Source organism: Mesoplodon densirostris, chromosome 19 (assembly GCF_025265405.1).
Source record: "Mesoplodon densirostris isolate mMesDen1 chromosome 19, mMesDen1 primary haplotype, whole genome shotgun sequence".
NCBI lineage: Eukaryota > Metazoa > Chordata > Mammalia > Artiodactyla > Ziphiidae > Mesoplodon > Mesoplodon densirostris.
In genome coordinates, this window is record NC_082679.1 from 47825468 (window position 1) to 47846783 (window position 21316).

The window sequence follows — 21316 nt, forward strand, 5'->3', positions numbered from 1 at the left end:
CTTCTTATTGTGGTGGCTTGTCTTGTTGAGCACGGGCTCTAGGCGTGCAGCCTTCAGTAGTTGTGGCATGAGGGCTCAATAGTTGTGGCTCTTGGGCTCTAGAGCGCAGGCTCAGTAGTTGTGGCACACGGGCTTAGTTGCTTCATGGCACATGGGATTTTCCCAGACCAGGGCTCGAACCTGCATTGGCAGGCAGATTCTTAACCACTGTGCCACCAGGGAAGTCCATATCTCACAGTTTTTGTGGGTCAGAAATCTGGACTCAGCTTAGCTTGAGTTCCCTGTCTCTGGGTCTCTTATAGGCTGTGATCAAGGTGTCAGCTGGTAGGGGAGTCATCTTAAGGCTCAACTCAGGTGAATCCACTTCTAGGTGTTTGGCCTCTTTTTTTTTTTTAATATTTATGTATGTATTTATGTATGTATGTATGTATGGCTGTGACAGGTCTTAGTTGCGGCACGCGGGATCTTCATTGTGGCACGTGGGCTTCTCTCTAGTTGTGGCCCGTGTGCTCAGTAGTTGCAGCGCATGGGCTTAGTTGCCCCTCAGCATGTGGGATCTTAGTTCCCTGACCAGGGATTGAACCCATGTCCCCTGCATTGGAAGGCGGATTCTTAACCACTGGACCACCAGGGAAGTCCGTGTTTGGCCTCTTAATATTGCTTACTGACTTGGCAAGGTCATCAGTGCATTTAAACAGATTTACATATATTTCCCCCATCATTTTTAGTTATTTTCAACAGAAGGGTCAGGGTACTTAATCAGCCAAACTCTTATAGAGGAAAAAATGTGTCTGCTTAAGCTACTAAGGAGCAGAACTAAAAACGAAGAAATGATTTTGTGAGAGGAATATATTTTTTAGCCCAGGAAGCTGTATGAGTTAGAGTCCAGTGAGGAGACCAAAAGCAACGTTACATATTTCAACAGAGGGAATTTAATAGAGGGAATTGGTTACACAGGTGTGGGAGGGCTGGGAGGCACCAGGGTAGCCTAGTGATAGTAATGGCAGGAAGCAGTCCCCTTTCCTAGGGCTGGGGACACAAAGGGAGAAGACTGGCATTTCCAGAACCTAGATGTGTGGAGGAGAGGTCCTGTGAGGCTAGTGCTCACATCTCTGAGAGGAATCTCTGCTTGAGTGCTGCCGCTAGCTCTGAAGGGCCCAAGGAGAGCCCTTATGTGGGAAGGAACAAGCTTTCTCCTTTCTCCTACCTTCCAGTCACCCTCTAGTTCCCCTGTTGTCCAGTCCTAGCAGCTGGAAAGAGGAGAATGTAGTTTGCAGAGCCCTAGCCCCAGCACGTCTAAGCAGAGTAGAGAAGAGTGGATGTGAAGGGGAGAGACAATCGCTTAATTTAAGAGGTTGACCTAGTGCCCCTGGAGCCTCAGGAGGCCTGCCCAACTCAGCCAGTGTAAGTCACAGAGGTTATAGGGTCATGACTTACACTGCTGCTGCCAACCATGACTTCAGAACTTCACAAAGCACTTATTTATAATAACTGGTATGAAATAACAGCTGTTTCTCCCTTTTTTTAGAATATGAAATATTACCAAGGTATCCGGGCTGCTGTGAGCAGGGTGAAGGACAAAGGACAGAAGGCCTTGGTTCTTGACATTGGCACTGGCACTGGACTCTTGTCAATGATGGCTGTCGCGGCTGGTGCTGACTTCTGCTATGCCATTGAGGTGAGGCACACTCTTCACATGTGTGTCCTGTGTCCTATGTGGGAAGTCTGTTGTGTCCCTTGCACTCTGCCCATCTGTTTGTTCACAGACAGACATTCATGGAGTGTTCACTCCATGCCAAGCACAGGGTCAGGTTCGGAGAACACAGAGATGAATCAGACACAGTTCCTTCCTCCAGGAGCTCATTTTCTTCCCTGAAAACAGTGGTTCTCAGCCTTGGCTGTGTGTCAGAATCACTGAGGAGCTTTAAAAAAGCTAATGTCTAGTCAGTCGTTGTCATGTCCTCCCCCCACCTACCCATTTTAATTATTATTCTGGGATGTGGCCTGGGCATTGAGATTTTTGAATGTGCACCAAAGTTGAGATTACTACCTTAAAGGTCCCCACAGAGCCAGCCATCTTACTACATTTACCAATAGTTCTGCAGTCTGTCATTTCTTTCCTTTAATAAAACATTAAACATATATTATTTTTCTGATAATGTAAATAATACATATCCTTATAGGAGATTTGGTAAATATAAAATAAAAATGGTGTGTTAACTCAAAGTTAACCATTGTTAAAATTTTGGTGTATTTTCTTCCAAGCTTTTGGGAAAGGGGGCATGTGTTTAAGCACTTTGCCCTACAAAATTTGGTTCATATGGTGATTAAGTTGCAGATAACAAAGCCCCAAAATAATAGTGGCTTAAACAGATAGAAGAAGTTTTTTGCTTTCTCACATGAAGTGTAGAGGTCAGCATTCTGGGTGTTCTACCCAGACTCCTTCCAGCTCCCCTGCCACCCTTTGCTTACAGGGTGGCCCTCATGCTTATGGTCTAGAAAGGTAGGCATTTTAGGCTGAGGGAGTACCATGGTGTGTTTGGGGAAGCGTCATCCAGAGTTGTGGCAGAGGGTTGTCATGGTAGAAAAACCCAGAAAGGTGGATTATAGCTAGACTCCGGAAGACCTGAGTGTCTCAATAAAGACTTTTAACTCTAATATCTTGAGTTAGGTGTTCTTAACCTGAGGTAAGAATAGTGGGCTTCAGGTCTCCATAAAAGTCCTGAGAAGGGTGTGTGCACGGGTGCATGCGATTCTGTACACTTGCCTCAGGATTTCATTAAATTGATTAAGAGCCATTTCTTTGCCTTTGTGGGAGTCTTTGAGCTGATAAAAAGAAATCAGTGTAGGCTCAACTAGATTTTTCTTTTTTTTAAATTTTCTTCCAGAAACATTTTAATAAAAATTGGCCATTTCCAAGAAACGCCCACTGCATGCCCACCAATAAAAGGGAACCATAACAGAATAGAAAATTTACCATATGGCTGTGATTTAAAGAAAAAAACTAGTGCACACTCAAGCACACCAGCAAAGTCAAATATTAAAGTTACATTCTTTCTTATGGGCTATGATTAGGATTCTGAAGAGACACTGAAATAAAACTTAATACAAATGCTGAACTATTCAGGTCAAAGAACCTCTACAGAAGCATCTGACCTCAAAGGCATTCCAGTTTGAGACTCAATTTCCAAGTAAGCCATAACAAATGAACACAAGACATACAGCGTTCAAGGAGGGATTCTGTAGCTCCCAACATACTCTGAACCTGATAGAACAAATCTAGGGTTTTTTTAAATTATTATTTTTCTTTAAACAATTGCCAAGACTGTAATCAAAGATAAATAGAAGGCTCTGGTTTTGCTCTGGTTTTGTGTTATTCAGATTTTAAAAAAAAAAAAATTTTTTTTTTTTTTTAACAAATACAAATTAAACATGAAAAAACTACTTCAAAAAAAACTTTACAGTTCAAGAAAAGCTTATCAGTTGCATTCTAGACATTTAAAACCTATTTCACAATTTAAATTTCATTGGTAAAAACAGTAGGTTTTGGAACTGTTTTGTGACCACGTATCCAAAGAAAAACTCCACTAACACCTTTAATTCAGTTTTTAACCATACCAGAGAGAGTCTAAATTGTCAATTTTTCCAACAGCAATTTTTCCACACCAGAGGGTAGTCATGACTCAAAGAAGAGACAGTTTGGGTTCTTCCTGCCTTAAAAGTGTTTATCAAATCCTGTAATTCTCACAGGCTTTTGAAACATGTAGAAAATAAGTAAGAAATATTCCAGTGAATGAAACATACCAAATGTCAGTAATAAGCAAGACATATTCCTTTGGGGAAACTGTTAAAAAGAAAACCAGTCTGTATATGCAAGTAAAACAAGGAAATGCAGTCTTTTTTTTTTCTTCTTTAAAAATCCATTTTTCCTAAAATATCATTCCACAAAATTGGAAGTGAAGGACTAAAAGGTGGCGGGGTCGGTGAGAGAGGGGGAAGGAGCACACACCATTAATACAAAAAGTAAAATTGTACAAACATAAGCAGTGTCTCATAGACTAGAATCAGATTCCAAGATACCAAAAGTTGGCTGAAGAAATTCACCATTCCGTGGGAGCTAGGGTTTGTATTGCTGCCTGAAGATTGGTGAAGAGCAATTCACTGCCTTGGAGCAATGCCCTTTCCCACTCCAAATCCTGGTTTCTGCACCATGCCTCTTCGGGGGGTGCCTGTCATCCCACCACCAAGCCCACTTCGAGGGCCTCCAGGTCCCCGCAGGTGGTTATCTCGGCGATCCCCTTCCCGGGTGGCTTGAGTCTTCTTTTCTTCTACATTCAGGCGGACCTCACCTCTGAACATGATGGGCCTGTTGCTAAGGACCTTCTGAACAGGCTCAGAATCATCAAACACAATGAACCCAAAATTGGGTAATTTCCCACCGCTGTTAATACGCAGCTCCACCACATTCCCATAATTTTGAAAAAAATCTTTAAGCTCTGATTTGTCCACCTCATGAGGCAGGTTGCTGATAAAGAGCTGGTGACTGTCAGGGTGTCTCACGATTCTTTGGGGTTCAACATCACCTTGCTCACCAGCCTCACAGACTGGTCTAGGTCCCCTCTGGAGAGGAACATTTATTCGCTGTTCTCGAACCCTTTGATCCCTCTGAAGCCTCTGCGGTGGAATTTGAGATTCAGGCTTAGACTCCGGACGAGGCTGTAAAGCTGGTACTTTAACAGCATGAGGTGGTATCCCAGTAACTGGAACAGCTCCACTGGGTGGAAGGTTCTTACTGGTCACAGATGCCCAAGAAAAGGTTCTCAAGTCCTTCTGCACTGTCTGGGCTGTCTGCAGGTACTGGAGAAGAACTCTTCTGAGCATCCTCAGGAACAGTTTCTTCCAATACTGACTCAGACTTTTCCTCTTGGACTTCAGACACAGGTTCTTGCTCCGGTTCTGGTTCAGGATCAGGCTCTGGTTCAGCAACAGGTTCTTCTAAATGTTCTTCTAAGTCACTGCTGACAGTTTGATCATAGGACGTTCCAGAATCGTCAGGTACCACCTCAGGTGTCTGCTGTCTTTCTTCAGGTTCCTCTACTTCAGATTCTTCCTGAGGCTCAGGGACAAAGCCACCAAAGACCTCATCTTGGTATCTGAAGATAACATTGTGAACATAGAACTTATTTTCAACAGAGCTCTTAGGAGCAAGGACAAAGGTCTGCATGAATCTCCTCAAAGCCTGGTGGTTACTAGAGAGCAAGCCCATCACCTGGGCCACCACACGGTCATGCAGAGTGGCATGAGCATCGACATGACAGATCTTAGTGTGGCAGTTGGTGAAATGTTGTGACATCACCTTCCTATGGATTTCTTTCTGTCCATAGACTGCATCTGCTGGCTTTCCATTTGAATCCAATCCCCCATGGACATAAGAAGAGTTCTTTCCATAAACTCTGTGTAGCATGTCTGGGGCCTGGTTCAGCAGTGTGTAATACTGTCTCACAAATTCCCGCCCGACCAGCAGGGGACTAGGCTTCTCCATAACCATTGCTTTGGTCGATTCAGCCTGCACGGCTGAGCGGGAGAGGAACGAGCTGTGCTCCACAGCACGGCAGAAAACGAAAAACTCAACTAGATCTTATTATCTTTGTAAATGAAGAAACTAAGACCCATAGAGGTTAAAGATACAAGCCCCACAGTTAATAAGTAGGAGAGCTAGACCTGGAGCTTGGTCTTTTTGGTTCCTAATATGGTGCTGACTCCACATTGGTAGCTTTGATGGGAGGGTGCGCGTGTATGTGAGAGTTAGTTTTCTAGTGTGGGTGTCTGGGGTGGAGGCAGGGATGCCATTGGCTGGTAAGAGGAACTCAGAGGAAGATAACTTACTTTGCAGGAAAGACAGTGCATTTCATTTTGGACGTGTTGAGTATGAGAGAGACAGGTCTTGTGGCAGGAGCCAGTATATATGTGGACTGCTAATTAAAAATATAGGGTGAGAGCATATTTTTCGATAGAATTGATAGGACTGTACTCTTAGGTTTTTCCATATTTTTACATCACTTACCTGGATTTCTCATTCTCTTGCTGCTCACGCCTGTGACTCTCAGACCTCTTCCGTTTGACTCTTGACATCTTATGGTGGCCTCCCAGTTTTTGTTTTAGTGACTACCTGTTTGATCCTCTGTTCTTCCTGTCTGTGGATTGCCCTGTGGTTTTAGCTCTGCCTGAGCTTCATGGCAACAGGAAAGACAGGTCCAGAAGAAAGAGTGAGAGAGAACCTGCTGGTCCTTATAGACAGAAGTCTGAACCTTGAGGGATTTGCGTATATAGTGGATTTGGGACTCACTTGCTAAAGATGTGACAGGTGAAGCTGGCAGTGTTAGGAGGTTGTCCACGGAGAGAGAGGACACTGAAAAGAGCAGACCTTGGAACACGCCTGTGTTCAGGGGGCTGAGGGAAGAAGAGTGGCCATAAAGTCAAGTCCAGACAGACACGAAGAGACCCTAGAGGGTAGGGGCAGACTGTATAGAAATCGTGAGAAAGAGGGAGTGGTCAGTAGGTGTGGATGTTATAGAGCAGCACTGTCTAACAGAACTTTCTGATGTTGAAAATCTTCTATGGCTCTACTGGCCAGTATGCTGGTCCCTAGCCATATGTGGCTGCTGAGCACTTGAAATGTGACTAGTAGGCCTGAGGAACTGAAGTTTTGAATTTTATTCAGTTTTAATTTACATTTAAATAGCTACATATGGCTACTGTATTAGCACAGGTATAGAAATTGAGCAAGATGAGGACTGAGAAAGCTGTGGGTTGGCAGCTAGGAGGTTATTGGTGACCCCCCTTTAGGTGATATTTTCAGGAGAGTAAGGTTGAGGAATGGATGGAATATAAGAAATCACAGACATTGACTGTAGGCTTCTCTTTTAGTACATTTGAAAAGGAAGGAATATTTGGGGAAGGTGCATTGGTTACAGTGATTTCTGTGGCAAATGCCTTGAAAACAAAGCATGGTCCTGGCTTCCTCTCTTTCTTCTTTTTAAGGGCAAAAAGAACTTTCCCAGGCATCTCTAGCAGACCTCTCTTTAGGTATCACTGGCCAGAATAAGGTTGAATGCCATTTAACTTACCTCATTGACCTTAGACCAGACAGGTGCACCACTTGAAAGAAGGTCAGTTCCCCAAACTGAGTTGAGGGCTGGGGGAGGACACAGAATGATGTTGGGAAGTCAGCTTCAGGGTTCATTCCAGATAGTGTTTGGGGTGAGTTCTTGAGTTCTTGGTGGCTGAGGAGGAGGCTGTGAGTGACAGAGCCTGAAGGGTCAGTGGAGGAGATGAATGATAAGAGGCAGGAGGGCTGAGAGGATGGTGTGAGCTTGTGATACTTTTGGGGTGGAGGTAAACTGATAGGTGAGAACTGAGGGCTTGAGGCCCTCAAACTATGAATACATCAAAACCATCAAGCCAGAGCCTAGAAATAATTTGAAACAGATTGTGAAGATTTTTTTTCCTAACTGAGCACATGCATTCTTTATAGAAGAATATAGCATTTCCCTTTTGACTGTAATAAAAGAAATACATGATCATGGCAGAAAATATGGGTGATGCAGAAAAGGTCCTAGAAAAAAATGAAAATCTTGTCATCGTGACCAGGCACTTTATCATTTTCACAAATTTCCTCTGTCTGTGTGTGACCGCATGTGCATCTGTATGTTTTATGCAGTGATGTGGTTGGAGCTGTGCAATCTAAATTGGGCAGGCTGGAAAGTAAGAGTTGGAGAAACTTATGTTTATGTTTAGGGACATTTGAAGGGTTCAGGGAAGACTTCTGTAGCGGGGGGGATTTGTGCTGCCCTGGAAAGTTGGGTTTGCTTTGGCAGGTGGGGGTAGGACAGGGAAGGCTCAGGCTGGGTAAAGTAAGGTGATAGACATTTTGGAGGGCCTCAAATACCGTAAGAAAATATAGGCTGTGTTCTGCTAGCAGTAGGGATTTGAGACAGTTTTGAGCAGGAGGGTAACCTGCTCACACTTAACATCTACTAGGTTACAGTCTCACTTTCCTCTAGAGAGCACATACACTTCCTGTCCCAGGTCACAGATCATGGTTTTGTGAGGCAAGTCCCCTTCCTGGTTCCCTCTAGCATAGCACTGACACCTGCCATCCTTACTAGGTAGCGCAGCCTCCTTGGGAGCCCCCTGCATCCCTCCTGTGCCTGGCATGTAATGGGAAGGCCCAGCTGCAAGTTAAACCCAGCGGAATCTCATCCTTTTGTATTCATTTCCAAGACACACGTTTGGAGAAGTATTTAAGTTACATGGATGAAGTCTTGTTTATTTATTAAATGAACCCAAATCAGCCCAATGAAGTATTTTGCCTGTATCAGATGGTAACAGAGGTACATTTTGTGTATTCAGGAAGAAATTCTGTAGTGTAGGCCTCTTTTACTACAAGTCATAGGACCAGAATCAAGGCATATCTTGGGTTTAGGATGGTATTTAATTTATTGCTCATTTTTACTTGGATTTTGTCTCTAATTTTTAGGTTTTCAAACCTATGGCTGATGCTGCTGTGAAGATTGTGGAGAAAAATGGCTTCAGTGATAAGATTAAGATTATCAACAAGCATTCCACTGAGGTGACCATAGGGCCAGGTAAGATCAACACATCCTGTGTCAGAAGCTTTACTTGCTCTTGTAGGAGAGAGGAAAAGGTTTATTCCAGTTTGTGGAATAGATGTACCCAGGTAATCACAGAGACTAGGGCCTCTCCATGTGCTGATCTGAAGGTAAGCACTTTGCTTTTCTGTTAGTTTATTTCTCTACTAGTTAAAACAAATCAGGAATGAGTAAACCAGAGCCAATCAAGTATAAGAGTGGTGATGCAAACAAATGAAACCTTTTGCTTAAGCAAGTTGGAATTCTTATGTGGTTCAATTTATCTGAATTTTGAGTTTTATCAGACAAGTAAAACTAAGTTGATAGTGGAAAGAGGTTTGCTTAGTTCCAATATCCTGTCTCAGTATGCAGTGTGAGAGATTTGCCTGTGTAGCTCGGTCTGTCCAGGTTTTCAGAATTTTTTTTTTTTTTTCTTTTTGCGGTATGCGGGCCTCTCACTGTTGTGGTCTCTCCCATTGCGGAGCACAGGCTCCGGATGCGCAGGCCCAGCGGCCATGGCTCACGGGCCCAGCCGCTCCGCGGCATATGGGATCCTCCCAGACCGGGGCACGAACCCGTATCCCCTGCATCGGCAGGCGGACTCTCAACCACTGCGCCACCAGGGAGGCCCCAGAATATTTTTTATAGTTTAGGAATTTGAATTAGACTTCTAACATTTCACATGTCACCGATACCAGAAGAGCACAGTGGACAAGAAGCTTCTAGGGGGACTTCCCTGGTGGCACAGTGGTTAAGAATCCGCCCACCGGGCTTCCCTGGTGGCGCAGTGGTTGAGTCCGCCTGCCGATGCAGGGGACGCGGGTTCGTGCCCCGGTCCGGGAGGATCCCACATGCCGCGGAGCGGCTGGGCCCGTGAGCCATGGCCGCTGAGCCTGCATTGCTCCGCAACGGGAGAGGCCACAGCAGTGAGAGGCCTGCATACCACAAAAAAAAAAAAAAAAAAAAAAAGAATCCGCCCACCAATGCAGCGGACACAGGTTTAAGCCCTGGTCCTGGAAGATCCCACATGCCACGGAGCAACTAAACCCGTGCGCCACAACTACTGAGCCTGCGCTCTAGACCCCACGAACCACAACTACTGAGCCTGTGAGCCACAATTACTGAGCCTGTGTGCCACAACTACTGAAGCCTGTGCACCTAGAGCCCGTGCTCCACAAGAGAAGCCACTGCAATGAGAAGCCGTGCACCGCAACGAAGAGTAGCCCCCGCTCGCCACAACTAGAGAAAGCCCGCAACTAGAGAAAGCCTGTGTGCAGCAACGAAGACCCAATGCAGCCATAAATAAATAAATAAATGTATTTAAAAGAAAAAAAAAGAAGCATCTACCTAAAGTCAACATTTTTCTCCCATTTGAAAAACATTTTTTATGGAGAATTGGAAACATTTACAAAAGAAGGGATTAGTATACCCTTTATTTATTTTTAAAGCATAACATACATATAGAAGAGTACACAGATCATCCCTTTTTTTTTTTTTTTTTTTTTTTTTTTTTTGCGGTATGCGGGCCTCTCACTGTTGTGGCCTCCCCCGTTGCGGAGCACAGGCTCCGGACGCGCAGGCTCCGGACGCGCAGGCTCAGCGGCCATGGCTCACGGGCCCAGCCGCTCCGTGGCATATGGGATCCTCCCAGACCGGGGCACGAACCCGTATCCCCTGCATCGGCAGGCGGACTCTCAACCACTTGCGCCACCAGGGAGGCCCTATCATCCCATTTTTAATCAACATTTTTGAGGTATAATTCATGTAAAGTGGATGCACCCATTTGAAGCGTAAAGTTCAAGTTTTAACAAATGTCAACACACTTGTAACCACTTCCACCATCAAGATACTAGAATGTCTCCATCATGCTCAAAGAGATTCCTCATGACTCTTTGCAGTCATGCCCCCCCATATCCCTGGCCCTAGGCACCCACTGATCTGCTTTCTTCAGTATAGATTAGATTGGCCTTTTCTAGAATTTTGAGTAAGTGAAATTGTACAGTGTGTACTCTTTTGTGCCAGCTTTCTTTTCTGTAGCACAGTGCTTTTGAGTTTTGTCCACAGTGTTTTATGTAAAAAGCATTCATTTCCTTCTGTTACTGAGCAGCACTCCATGTGTGTACATCCCATAATCCATTCATCCCTTCACCTATTGATGGACATGGGTAGTTTCTTAGATAGGTGTTTAGGTTCACTTATCTTTTCTTTTGTGGTGTCTGATCTGCTGTCAAGCATATCTAGTGAACTTTTCATGTCTGATACGTACTTTTCATGTCTGAAAGCTCCCTTTGATTCTTTTTTACAACTCCCGTTCTATATGTTCATGTGTTCCTTTAAATAGTTAACATATTTATATTAGCTGTTATAACATCCTTCTTTTCCACTGCCTCTCTGTCTTCTCTTGGTTTGTTCTATTGACTAATATTTATCCTGGTTTTGGGTCCTGTTTTCCTTCTTTGTGTGTCTAGTAATTTTTATTTGAATGTTGTGTATATTGGGAGATTGGCATTGCTAAGTGCTGAGTTTTGTTTTCTTCCCTTAAAAGCTTTGCCTGGCATGCAGTTGGGTTTCTTGCAGATCAGTTTGATCCTTTCAAGGCTTGTTTTTAAGCTTTGTTGGAGCAGGGTTAGAATAGCTTTAAGACAGGGTTTCTCAACTGCAGCACTGTTGACATTTTGGGCCTGATAATTCTTTGCTGGGAGAGTTGTCCTGTGCATTGTGAGATGTTTACCACTGGCCTCTAACCGGTAGAAGCCCATAGCACCTCCCTCCCCCACACCATTTGTGTCAACAAAAAATGTCTCCAGACATTGCCAAATGTGCCAGGTGTGTGTAGGGGGGTGGGGGCAAAGCTCCCCCTATTGAGAACCCTTGTTCTAAGCCAGCTTTAGCCATACTAGTACAGCGTGACCTTTCTGGGGTCTCTGCTGAGTGCCTGGGCGCTGGCTAATCAGAACTAGAATGTTTCTTAGTCCTGTGAGCTCTGGCAGTTGTTCAGCTTATAGCTACGTGGTCATCCTTTGCCCGGCCTTCTAGAGGCTTAGCCTGTGTGTGTGTGAATATAGTCAGCAAGAGACATGAGGGGAACCCTCTGCAGATTTCTGAAGCCTTTTTTCTGTGTAACTTCCTGTCCGGCTCTCTCCCTGAAGTGTAGCCTCCTCCACTCCCTTGAACTCTTTGCTGTCTCCTTATTCAGCAAGACACTTTGCTTGGCTTCTCACTCTGTGTACCGAGTACCATGGTCTGGAAAGTGCCTGCTGGCTGGAAGCCAGGGCAGTAGTAGGGGTCACTTTGTTTCCCATTGTTCGACGTCTAAAACCACTTGTTTCATATATTTTGCCAGGTTTTCTAGTTGATTATGGTGGTGGCTAAGTCTGATCCCAGTTACTCCATTTTGGCCCGAGATCCTGAGAGCGCGGAGACTCACCTGCCGAGCAGCCTTTGCCGTGTCACTCACTCTGTGCTCTGCCCTGTGCCTCCTCCAGGCTGTGTGTTGTTCACGCCAGGCCCCTCATATGTTTCTTAATATTTTTCTATGTAGTGCTTATGACTGCAATAATGAAGTAATTATGTAATTATGTATTTAATGTCTGTATCCCCACACAGCTGAAGCATCCTGAGCTCATGGACTATGTAGTCTTATTAATATTAATTCCATTCCATAACTTGGCATAGGGCCTGGCACATGAAAGAATTCAGTCATATTTGTTTAGTGAGTAGATTGTCAGCTTTGCTTAGTCCTTAACCCCTTGTAAATGGGACTTTGTTTCTACTTCTTCAACTTGACAAGTGGCTTCCTCACTGCCCGGGCTGATGGTCTTTTGCCTGCTTTACAAACACTGCAGCTTTGGTACTTCTGCCATTCAGTCCTTCTGAAAACTCTCCCTTCCCAGGCCTCAGTGACATCTCCGAGTCTTGGTTCTCCTTTGCAGCTTCCTTTTTGCTCCCAAACGCATATTTCCAAGCTTCTGTTCTGAGCCCTTTTAAAAAATGGCATCTGAGTTTGTTGCCTATTCCCCAGAGATGGATTGCATGCTGAGACGTGTAGCAGCCGACTTGGGGTGGCATTTATTCATTCATCCAGTCATTTGGTGAAGACTTCTGAGGCACCTGGGGTAACTGCCCCTCGTCTGGCTCCCCCTGCACCCTCTGTACCCTTATAATTAGTACTCACAGGCTCTCAAAAAGTGTTTGTTGAAATTCATTCGATCATAAAGCTTTATTTTTGAAGCAGATTTGGGCAATAAATCATTTTAAGTTAATAATAAGCAAAAAAAAAAAAATTATTCAGAAGGTAGAATTGGTAGGGCTTGGTGATTGATGAGATGTAGGGTGACAAAAAGGGAGGAATCAAGAATTTAGCTGGGCCTCCCTGGTGGCGCAAGTGGTTGAGAGTCCGCCTGCCGATGCAGGGGATACGGGTTCGTGCCCCGGTCTGGGAGGATCCCATATGCCGCGGAGCGGCTGGGCCCGTGAGCCATGGCCGCTGAGCCTGCGCGTCCGGAGCCTGCGCGTCCGGAGCCTGTGCTCCGCAACGGGGGAGGCCACAACAGTGAGAGGCCCGCATACCGCAAAAAAAAAAAAAAAAAAAAAAAGAATTTAGCTAACATTTGCTGACTGTTACTGGGTGCTCAGCATTGTTCTAGGCACTGGGGTGCAGTGGTGAACAGGCCAGTCAGGGTTCCTGTTCTCCTGGAGCTGGTCAGTGATGCCCAGGTTTCAGGACTGTGTGACTGGTGGTGCCGTTCAATTGAGAAGAAATGTTGGACAGAGAAGCAGGTGTGTGCAAGTGGGGTGGTTGGCTTAGTATGGGACAGTGTATTTCAGTTGGAGTTTGGCATGATATCAGAGAGGATGGGCAGTGACCCGGGAGGGTGGTCTCTGTGCCAGGAGACAGAAGTTTCTTCTCAGCCTCCTTTCATGTTGTGCTGCCATTGAGAACACGTGTACTGCATAGGAACTGGATAGGTTTTACCTTTGTTATTTGAAACACCACCAGGTGAAGCAGATCTTGTAACCTACCACTCTTTTACAGATGAGGTGACTTATGGTCAGGACTGAGGGTTCAAGGCTAGAAAGTGGGATCCAGGCCCAGCTCTCTGTGACTCAAGGTTCAAGCTCCCTCTACTGCGTCCTTCTTTGAACCTCTTAATGCTGCTCTTTTCTCGCTTCATGTGTGATACTTGTCTTCTGTGTAGGGAAGATGAGTGGGCTTTGTCAAATTGTAATTCATGAGCCATTAGGAGTGTTCACAGTTAATTCTCCATGATGAATACCCCTTCCAAAGTCAGTTTTATCTCGGCTCATTAAAAATTATAATTGTAGAAGTAACATTACTTTACATTATATTATAGAGGTTTTAAAAATAGAGTTAACAGAAAGACCTTCCATAATCCTACTGTCCTTAAAAAACTTATTTGGGGGATTGTTTGGTAACAAGAAACTAACTTGATTAAGGGGGATTTAGTGTAGGGAACTGGGGTTTCTGAATCCTGGATCTCAGTTGTATCATTGGGTATCAGTGGAATCAACCTCTCTCTTGCTTTAGTTTTCTCCCCCTCTCTGCAGCCTAGAAATATCTGAAGTACCAGCATTCAGTTTTTGCTTTTCAAATAATTTTTGCTAATTTAATAGTTAATAGTTTAATTGTTTGTATCTCTCTAATTGCTAATAAGAATGAAAAATTTTTCATATATTTGATTGATTTGCTTTCTGTTTTGAATTGTCTATATGTATTTTTGCCTGGTTTTCTTGGGTGTTTGTAGTTTTCTTATCTGTTTTACAAGTCCCTTGCAATATTAAACATACAGAAAAATTGATAGAGTAGTACGGTGAACACCCATGTTCTCTTAACCAGGACTTAGTCACTTGTTAGCATTTTGATGTATACATGTTATGTCAATGTGGATTTTATTTTATTTTTTTTTTGCTGAACCGTTGAAAAGTGAGTTGCAGACATTATGACACTTCTAAATACTTCAGCATATGTATGTGCTTTCAATTTTAGTGACCTATTATCCTTTTATCTTTTACATATTTGCTATTAATATTTGTTCCAATCTGTTGCTTGCTTCTGACTCTTTCCTTTTGTTTCTCAGATGGTGACATGCCATGCCGTGCCAACATCCTGATCACAGAGCTGTTTGACACGGAACTGATTGGGGAGGGAGCACTGCCCTCCTATGAACACGCACACAGGCATCTCGTGCAGGTAGGGGACTGAGGGCCTCCTTCGGGCAAATTGCTGTGATCGCAGTTGACTCACACAGCTCTCACTCACACACCACGCTCTATATAGCCTGAGCCCTCAGTGCCTCTCTGTACACCTTAGGGCACCCTTTGATTCCTATGAGATTCTGATTATCCTCAATTATGACTTCTGTGCCTCTTGAATGCCAAGTCTTAGTAGGTTAGAGTCAAAAGACTAGAAACTATCTTCAGTATCAATTCAGCAAACATTCTTTGAATGTCACCTGTGTGTAAGGTGTTCTAGCATCCAGGGAGAAGTATAAGCCATTCTTCTTGCTTCTCCATCCACACTAGTCAGCAGTGGTAAGGACTTGATGGGCCAAATGGAGAGGTAGGCAGAAGCACCACTGACATTTGGTTTAGGGCTGGTGGAAAAGGTCAAGGCTCAGGAAGGAGATGAGGGCATGTGTGGAGAGGGTGGAATTTGGAAAGGCACTGAGGAAAAGGAGAGATGTCCCAGGTGGAGGACCTGTTTGGTAGGTCAGTGGGCACACCAGCCTAAGGTGCTTGTAAGCTAATGTGGAGAATGGGGTAGAGGATAGAAGACCTTGAATGCCAGGCTGTTCCAGATGAAGGAGTTTGGGTGGTGATAATCTTTGGCAGGTTTTTTTTTTTTTTTAATAAATTTGTTTGTTTTTATTTTTGGCTGTGTTGGGTCTTTGTTGCAGTGGGCAGGCTTTCTCTAGTTGTGGCGAGTGGGAGCTACTCTTCGTTGCGGTGTGCAGGCTTCTCAGTGCGGTGGCTTCTCTTGTTGTGGAGCGTGGGCTCTAGGCACGCAGGCTTCAGTAGTTGTGGCACACAGGCTCAGTAGTTGGGGCTTGCGGGCTCTTGAGCTCAGGCTTAGTAGCTGTGGCGCACGGGCTTAGCTACTCGGCAGCATGTGGGATCTTCCCAGGCCAGGGCTTGAACCCGTGTCCCCTGCATTGGTAGGCAGGTTCTTAACCACTGCGCCACCAGGGAAGCCCCGACAGTTGTTTTGAGAAGGGATAGATATGCTGAAAATGTTAGCTCAGAGATGTTGGTCTTGCTTTTTTATGAACATAAACTGGGAGGTGGAGACTCAAAGGCAAAGGCCGGCTGGGGAGGTGTGAGTGTTTGCTGCTTCTGCTGGCACCTGCCATGTGGGCACTGTTCACATGAGCCTGTAACTGTCTTAGCCCGGGATTCTTTTGAGGGGTACTTAGTACCCCTGGAGTAAGGAAGGGGGCTCCTTCCAAGGCATTTGGGGCCAGCATCCACATTACTCATATGGTCAGCATGTGATGGTGATCATCCTCCAGCTCCCTATCCTGCATGAGATGTCTCGTTGTCTCCAAAATGCAAAATTCTTCCTAGTAACTTTGGTAGAAATTATTTCTATTTCTCCACATTAAAACCATCAATTAGATGAATCCCTGAAATAGAGAACAAGGATGTTTAGAATTAGTTTAATGTTGTCCAATTTGTCTTTCTCTAATTCATCTAGTAATTAAAAGGTACACTGGGCTTCCCTGGTGGCGCAGTGGTTGAGAGTCCGCCTGCCGATGCAGGGGATGCGGGTTCGTGCCCCGGTCGGGGAAGATCCCACATGCCGTGGAGCAGCTGGGCCCGTGAGCCATGGCCGCTGAGCCTGCGCGTCTGGAGCCTGTGCTCCGCAACGGGAGAGGCCCCAACAGTGAGAGGCCCGCATACCGCAAAAAAAAAAGAAAAAAATAGGTACACTTGCAGCCGTCCTCAGCTTCCTCTCCCAGCTGGCCCATAGCAGCCAGGTGTGCACTGTCCACTCTAATCACTGTCCCCATCTGCCCAGCCTGAGTCTCAGCTTGAAGGAGCTATGGCGGCACACAGTCTCCATTACCCTGTCCCTTTTCCTGCCACATTGGAGGTCATGGAACTGGGGTGCTGGAGTGTCTGACAGATAGTCCATGTGGTATTGCAGTGACCCAGGAATTGATCTCAGAAGACACATTTATTGGTGCCTTCATTTTGCAGGGCCTTTTCTGAGTACCAAGAATACGAGGGTGAGCTCCTGGGGAGGCAGGTAGGTGGGCAGGTGGTCACAGTACAGTTTGAGGTCCACGCTGATGGTGGTCGGTGGGGTGAGGTCCTGCCCACTCTGGTGGGAGAAGGCGGGGAGGTTGGGGAAGATGAAGCATGAGCTGAGTCAGTCTTGAGAGTGAGCAGGGTTTGGCCTGGCAGCTGGGGGGAGCCGCGGCAGAGGAGGTCAGCCTGCACAAAGATGTGAAGATGAGTCAGGTTATGCGTGTGTGGGAGGCAGGGTAAGAGAGAAGGCTGAAGGGCTGGGCAGGGCCTGACCAAGAAGGGCCCCTGTGCTCCCGAAGGCAATGTGGTAGCTCAGAAGGGTTTTAAGCAGAGGATCAGTGTCAGATTTATGCAGGCAGGCATGTGGAGAGCAGCTGGGGTGCAACACTAGAGGCAGGAAGACTAGTTAGAAGGTGGCTGGAGTTGTCCAGGTGCTGGGCCGAGGTAGGCCTTAGTCAAGGCCATAGAAATGGAGCCCAGAGAGGTAGACTCGGGGAGGAGGAAGGTGGTCAAGGACTCCTGTTACTTAGATATGGAGACATTGAGGATGATGCCAGAGTTTGAGGTGTAGGTGACTGGCTTGGATGGTGGTGCTCCCTGTTGACTGGGAGGAGGACCAGGCCTGGGAAGGTGGGGGAGAGGTGAAGGTGACTTGTTTGGTTTAGACAGACTTTGAGCTGAGGGTCAGCCAAGTAGAGAGGACCAGGAGGCATTTGGGTACACGTATTTGGTAAATGAAGATGGAGTGGTTGAGGTCAAACAGGAGAGTACACGGTGGGAGAAAAACATGGTCCAGACCAGGTCTCTGGGGAATTCCCTCTGTGAGGGATGGGCAGGGGAAGCACAGCTTTGTGAAGGAGACAGAGGGGGAGAGCAGTGCTTCTCATCCAGAGCTGTGTCTGGGGACAGTTTTGATGTCACAGCTGAGAGGTGGTGCTACTGTCCTCTTGTGGGTAGAGGCCAGGGATGTTACCAAACATCCTACAATGCACAGAGCAGCCCCCACAGTAAAGGATCACCTGATCCAAAAGGTCACTAGTGCTGAGGTAGAGAAATCCTGTGCTTGTGCTTTCTGTGCGGTAGCAGCTGTGAGTGTCCTCTTCGTGGCTAGGCCCCTAGTGCCTGGCGTGTAGAGGGTGTTGGATGAATGAAGCAGGAGGGAAATCGGATGAGGGACTGCAGCCAAAACCAAGTGAAGAGAGTGGTCGGCAGTGCCAGGTGAGGCCAGGAGGTCAGGTCGGTTGAGGATGGACACTTGTCCATTGGGCTGTGCAGTAAGAAGGTTCTGGTGTCTGGGTGAGAGCTACACTGAAGGGAAGCTCGGAGCTCAGTGCCAGGATTACTGCTTAGCGGGAAGACTTAGACTCTTTCTTCACAGTTGGTGTGGGAGTTAATCAGCATGATGACAGTTAAGGTTTATTTCTTTATTTTTATTATTATTATTATTTTTATCATTCAGCTGTTTGTCTGATTTATTTATTTATTTATTTTATTCTTTTTTTTTTTTTTTTTTTGCGGTACGCGGGCCTCTCACTGTTGTGGCCTCTCCTGTTGCGGAGCACAGGCTCCGGACGCGCAGGCTCAGCGGCCATGGCTCACGGGCCCAGCCGCTCCGTGGCATGTGGGATCTTCCCAGACCGGGGCACGAACACGTGTCCCCTGCATCGGCAGGTGGACTCTCAACCACTGCGCCACCAGGGAAGCCCCTGTCAGATTTATTTTTCATTAAGATATAATTCACATACCACAGAGTTCTTCACCCTTTAAAGTTTCCAATTCAGTGGCTCTTAGTACATTCACAAAGTGTGCAGTGATCACCACTTTGTAATTCCTGTTTGTCTGATTTTCTTTTTTATTATTTAAAAAAATGGAAAACCAAAAGTGTAATTTTCATTCAATAAATATCATTTGATCCTTAGGCAGTTTTGTTGCAGAAAGTAAAGTCCATGATTTTAGAATGATGGTAGCAATTCATCAACCAAGTAATCAGTTTTCACACAGTTTCAATAATTGCAGCAATTTCCTTGAACTGTCTGTAGAAATTCTGAAACTGTGGAATTGTCATTTCGAAGGACTTGTTCTTTACTTGGCCTGAATGATCTGCCACTTTGAGCATCATTGCAACATAAGGATACTTAAGTGATCTGCAGCTGTCTGAGCTCACAGCCATACCCAGCTTCCACTGAAAATCTGTGAGCTGGTTGGTGACCTTGGCCTTAGCATCCAGCTGTGGCTCGCTACACCCCTCCATAGCAGCACCCCGGAATCCCACCACCCGCTCAGGTGGAAGCTCCCGGGGCAAGGTTTATTTTTGAAATATTCAAGAGTGTCAGGTAGCTAGGAACTTACCTGACATAAGTCATCTTAGGCATAATGTGTGTTCTTTCTGAAGTCTGGTTTCTTCTGTTCCCAAGGGCATTGGCTGAAAACAGTTCACTGTCCTAATAGTGATAAGGCATTAGATGTTACTAAACCTGCCTAATATTAGGGAATAAATGTCTTTTGCTCAATGGGAATTACTGTGGGTCAACGTAACTGGTTATTTTTTTGTTCTTTTGTTTTACTTTTAAAATATAAACTTAGGAAAATTGTGAGGCAGTGCCTCACAGAGCAACCGTCTACGCGCAGCTGGTGGAGTCCAGGAGGATGTGGTCATGGAACAAGCTGTTTCCCATTCGTGTTCAGACCAGCCTTGGAGAGCAAGTCATCGTCCCCCCCTTGGAACTGGAGAGGTGTCCTGGCGCGCCCTCTGTCTACGACATTCAGCTGAACCAGGTGTCTCCCACTGACTTCACTGTCCTCAGCAACGTGCTGCCTATGTTCAGGTACCAAGGAGCCACCCAGGGTCATGGCGTTTGGAGACACTTGGTGAATTGCGGTCTTTGGCAGTTCTTTTTGAGTTCATTTTGACATCAGGAGTCCATTGCAAACAAGTTTCATTGCTAGTGAGGTCACCATAAATGCTTAAAGATGGAGTGTGTGAGCTTAAAATATGCTTCAGTTCTGAATATTCTTCCACAGTGTGGACTTCAGCAAGCAAGTCAGTAGCTCAACAGCCTCCCATAGCAGGCAGTTTGAACCTCTGGCATCTGGCCAAGCTCAGGTGGTTCTCTCCTGGTGGGATATTGAAATGGACCCTGAGGGGAAGATCAAGTGCACCATGGCCCCCTTCTGGGCACACTCAGATCCAGAGGAGCTCCAGGTAAGAGGCAGGAGCTGAGCACGTTTTCGTGGAAATCAGGAAACTTGTCTACTTTTGGTCCTGGGAAAGGAGCATGTTGAATCTTAGATTCCTAAGAATTTAGAGATAGAAGGGACTATGTCAGAATCAATGTCAAAGAAGAGTTTAAAAGAAAAAAAAGCAAGGCTAGCTGTAGTAAGATATAAGATAGCCCTTTCAGGCTAAGTTCATGGTCAGCACCAGTGGTCACAGTGAGCCATAGGGCAGCTTTGGTGTGCTGGCTCTCCTCTCGTCCTGGTACAGCCACTCTTAGACCTGCCCACCGAGTAATCCAGGGGTCCTCAGATTAGCTTGTGATAGGGCTTCCCTGGTGGGGCAGTGGTTGAGAGTCCGCCTGCCAATGCAGGGGACACGGGTTCGTGCCCCGGTTCGGGAAGATCCCACATGCCGCGGAGCGGCTGGGCCCGTGAGCCATGGCCGCTGAGCCTGCGCGTCTGGAGCCTGTGCTCCGCAACGGGAGAGGCCACAAGAGTGAGAGGCCCGCGTATCGCAAAAAAAAAAAAAAAAAAAAAAAAAAAGATTAGCTTGTGATAGAGAACTACAGCCTGTCTACAGCCGCATTTTCTGTGGCCTCAAAATCTGCCTTCTTCAGCTCAATGGAAAGTGGGGAGGATGTGAACTACAGGAAAGGAAATACATATTATATTCCTTTTTCTTTAAAAATATTTTTCTTGGGCTTCCCTGGTGGCGCAGTGGTTGAGAGTCCGCCTGCTGATGCAGGGGACACGGGTTCGTGCCCTGGTCCGGGAGCATCCCACATGCCGCGGAGCGGCTGGGCTCGTGAGCCATGGCCACTGAGCCTGCGCATCCGGAGCCTGTTCTCCGCAGCGAGAGAGGCCACAGCAGTGAGAGGCCTGCGTACCGGAAAAAATATATATATATATTTTTTTTTCTTAATTAATTTTATTTATTTATTTATTTTTCGGCTGTGTTGGGTCTTCATTGCTGCGCACGGGCTTTCTCTAGTTGAGGCGAGCGGGGGCTACTCTTTATTGCAGTGCACTGGCTTCTCATTGTCCTGGCTTCTCTTGTTGCAGAGCATGGGTTCTAGGCGCGTGGGCTTCAGCAGTTGTGGCTCGCAGGCTCTAGAGCGCGGGCTCAGTAGCTGTGGCACATGGGCTTAGTTGCTCTGTGGCACATGGGATCTTCCCGG

At 46.0% G+C, this 21316-nt stretch overlaps 3 protein-coding genes across 3 annotated transcripts in view; 1 reads left to right on the forward strand and 2 right to left on the reverse strand.

Annotated features, from left to right (window-relative positions):
• The window catches only part of PRMT7 (protein arginine methyltransferase 7), a 47815-nt gene that overhangs the window by 12481 nt on the left and 14018 nt on the right, over nt 1–21316 (forward strand). The window contains exons 3-7 of the mRNA XM_060083539.1: nt 1529–1678; nt 8540–8648; nt 14750–14862; nt 19506–19747; nt 19944–20124. Of these exons, the coding sequence (XP_059939522.1) occupies nt 1529–1678; nt 8540–8648; nt 14750–14862; nt 19506–19747; nt 19944–20124 (795 nt within the window). The remainder of the gene's footprint in view (nt 1–1528; nt 1679–8539; nt 8649–14749; nt 14863–19505; nt 19748–19943; nt 20125–21316) is intronic.
• Nucleotides 4144–5600, reverse strand: LOC132480233 (ras GTPase-activating protein-binding protein 1-like). Its single transcript, XM_060084247.1, has 2 exons — nt 4837–5600; nt 4144–4730 (listed from the first exon to the last, which is right to left on the reverse strand). Exons 1-2 carry the CDS (start codon nt 5546–5548, stop codon nt 4159–4161), a joined length of 1284 nt encoding a protein of 427 aa, XP_059940230.1. The 5' UTR covers nt 5549–5600; the 3' UTR covers nt 4144–4158.
• LOC132480481 (COMM domain-containing protein 6-like) lies at nt 18636–19214 on the reverse strand. Its single transcript, XM_060084729.1, has one exon. The coding sequence runs from the start codon at nt 19171–19173 to the stop codon at nt 18916–18918; it is 258 nt and encodes an 85-aa protein (XP_059940712.1). The 5' UTR covers nt 19174–19214; the 3' UTR covers nt 18636–18915.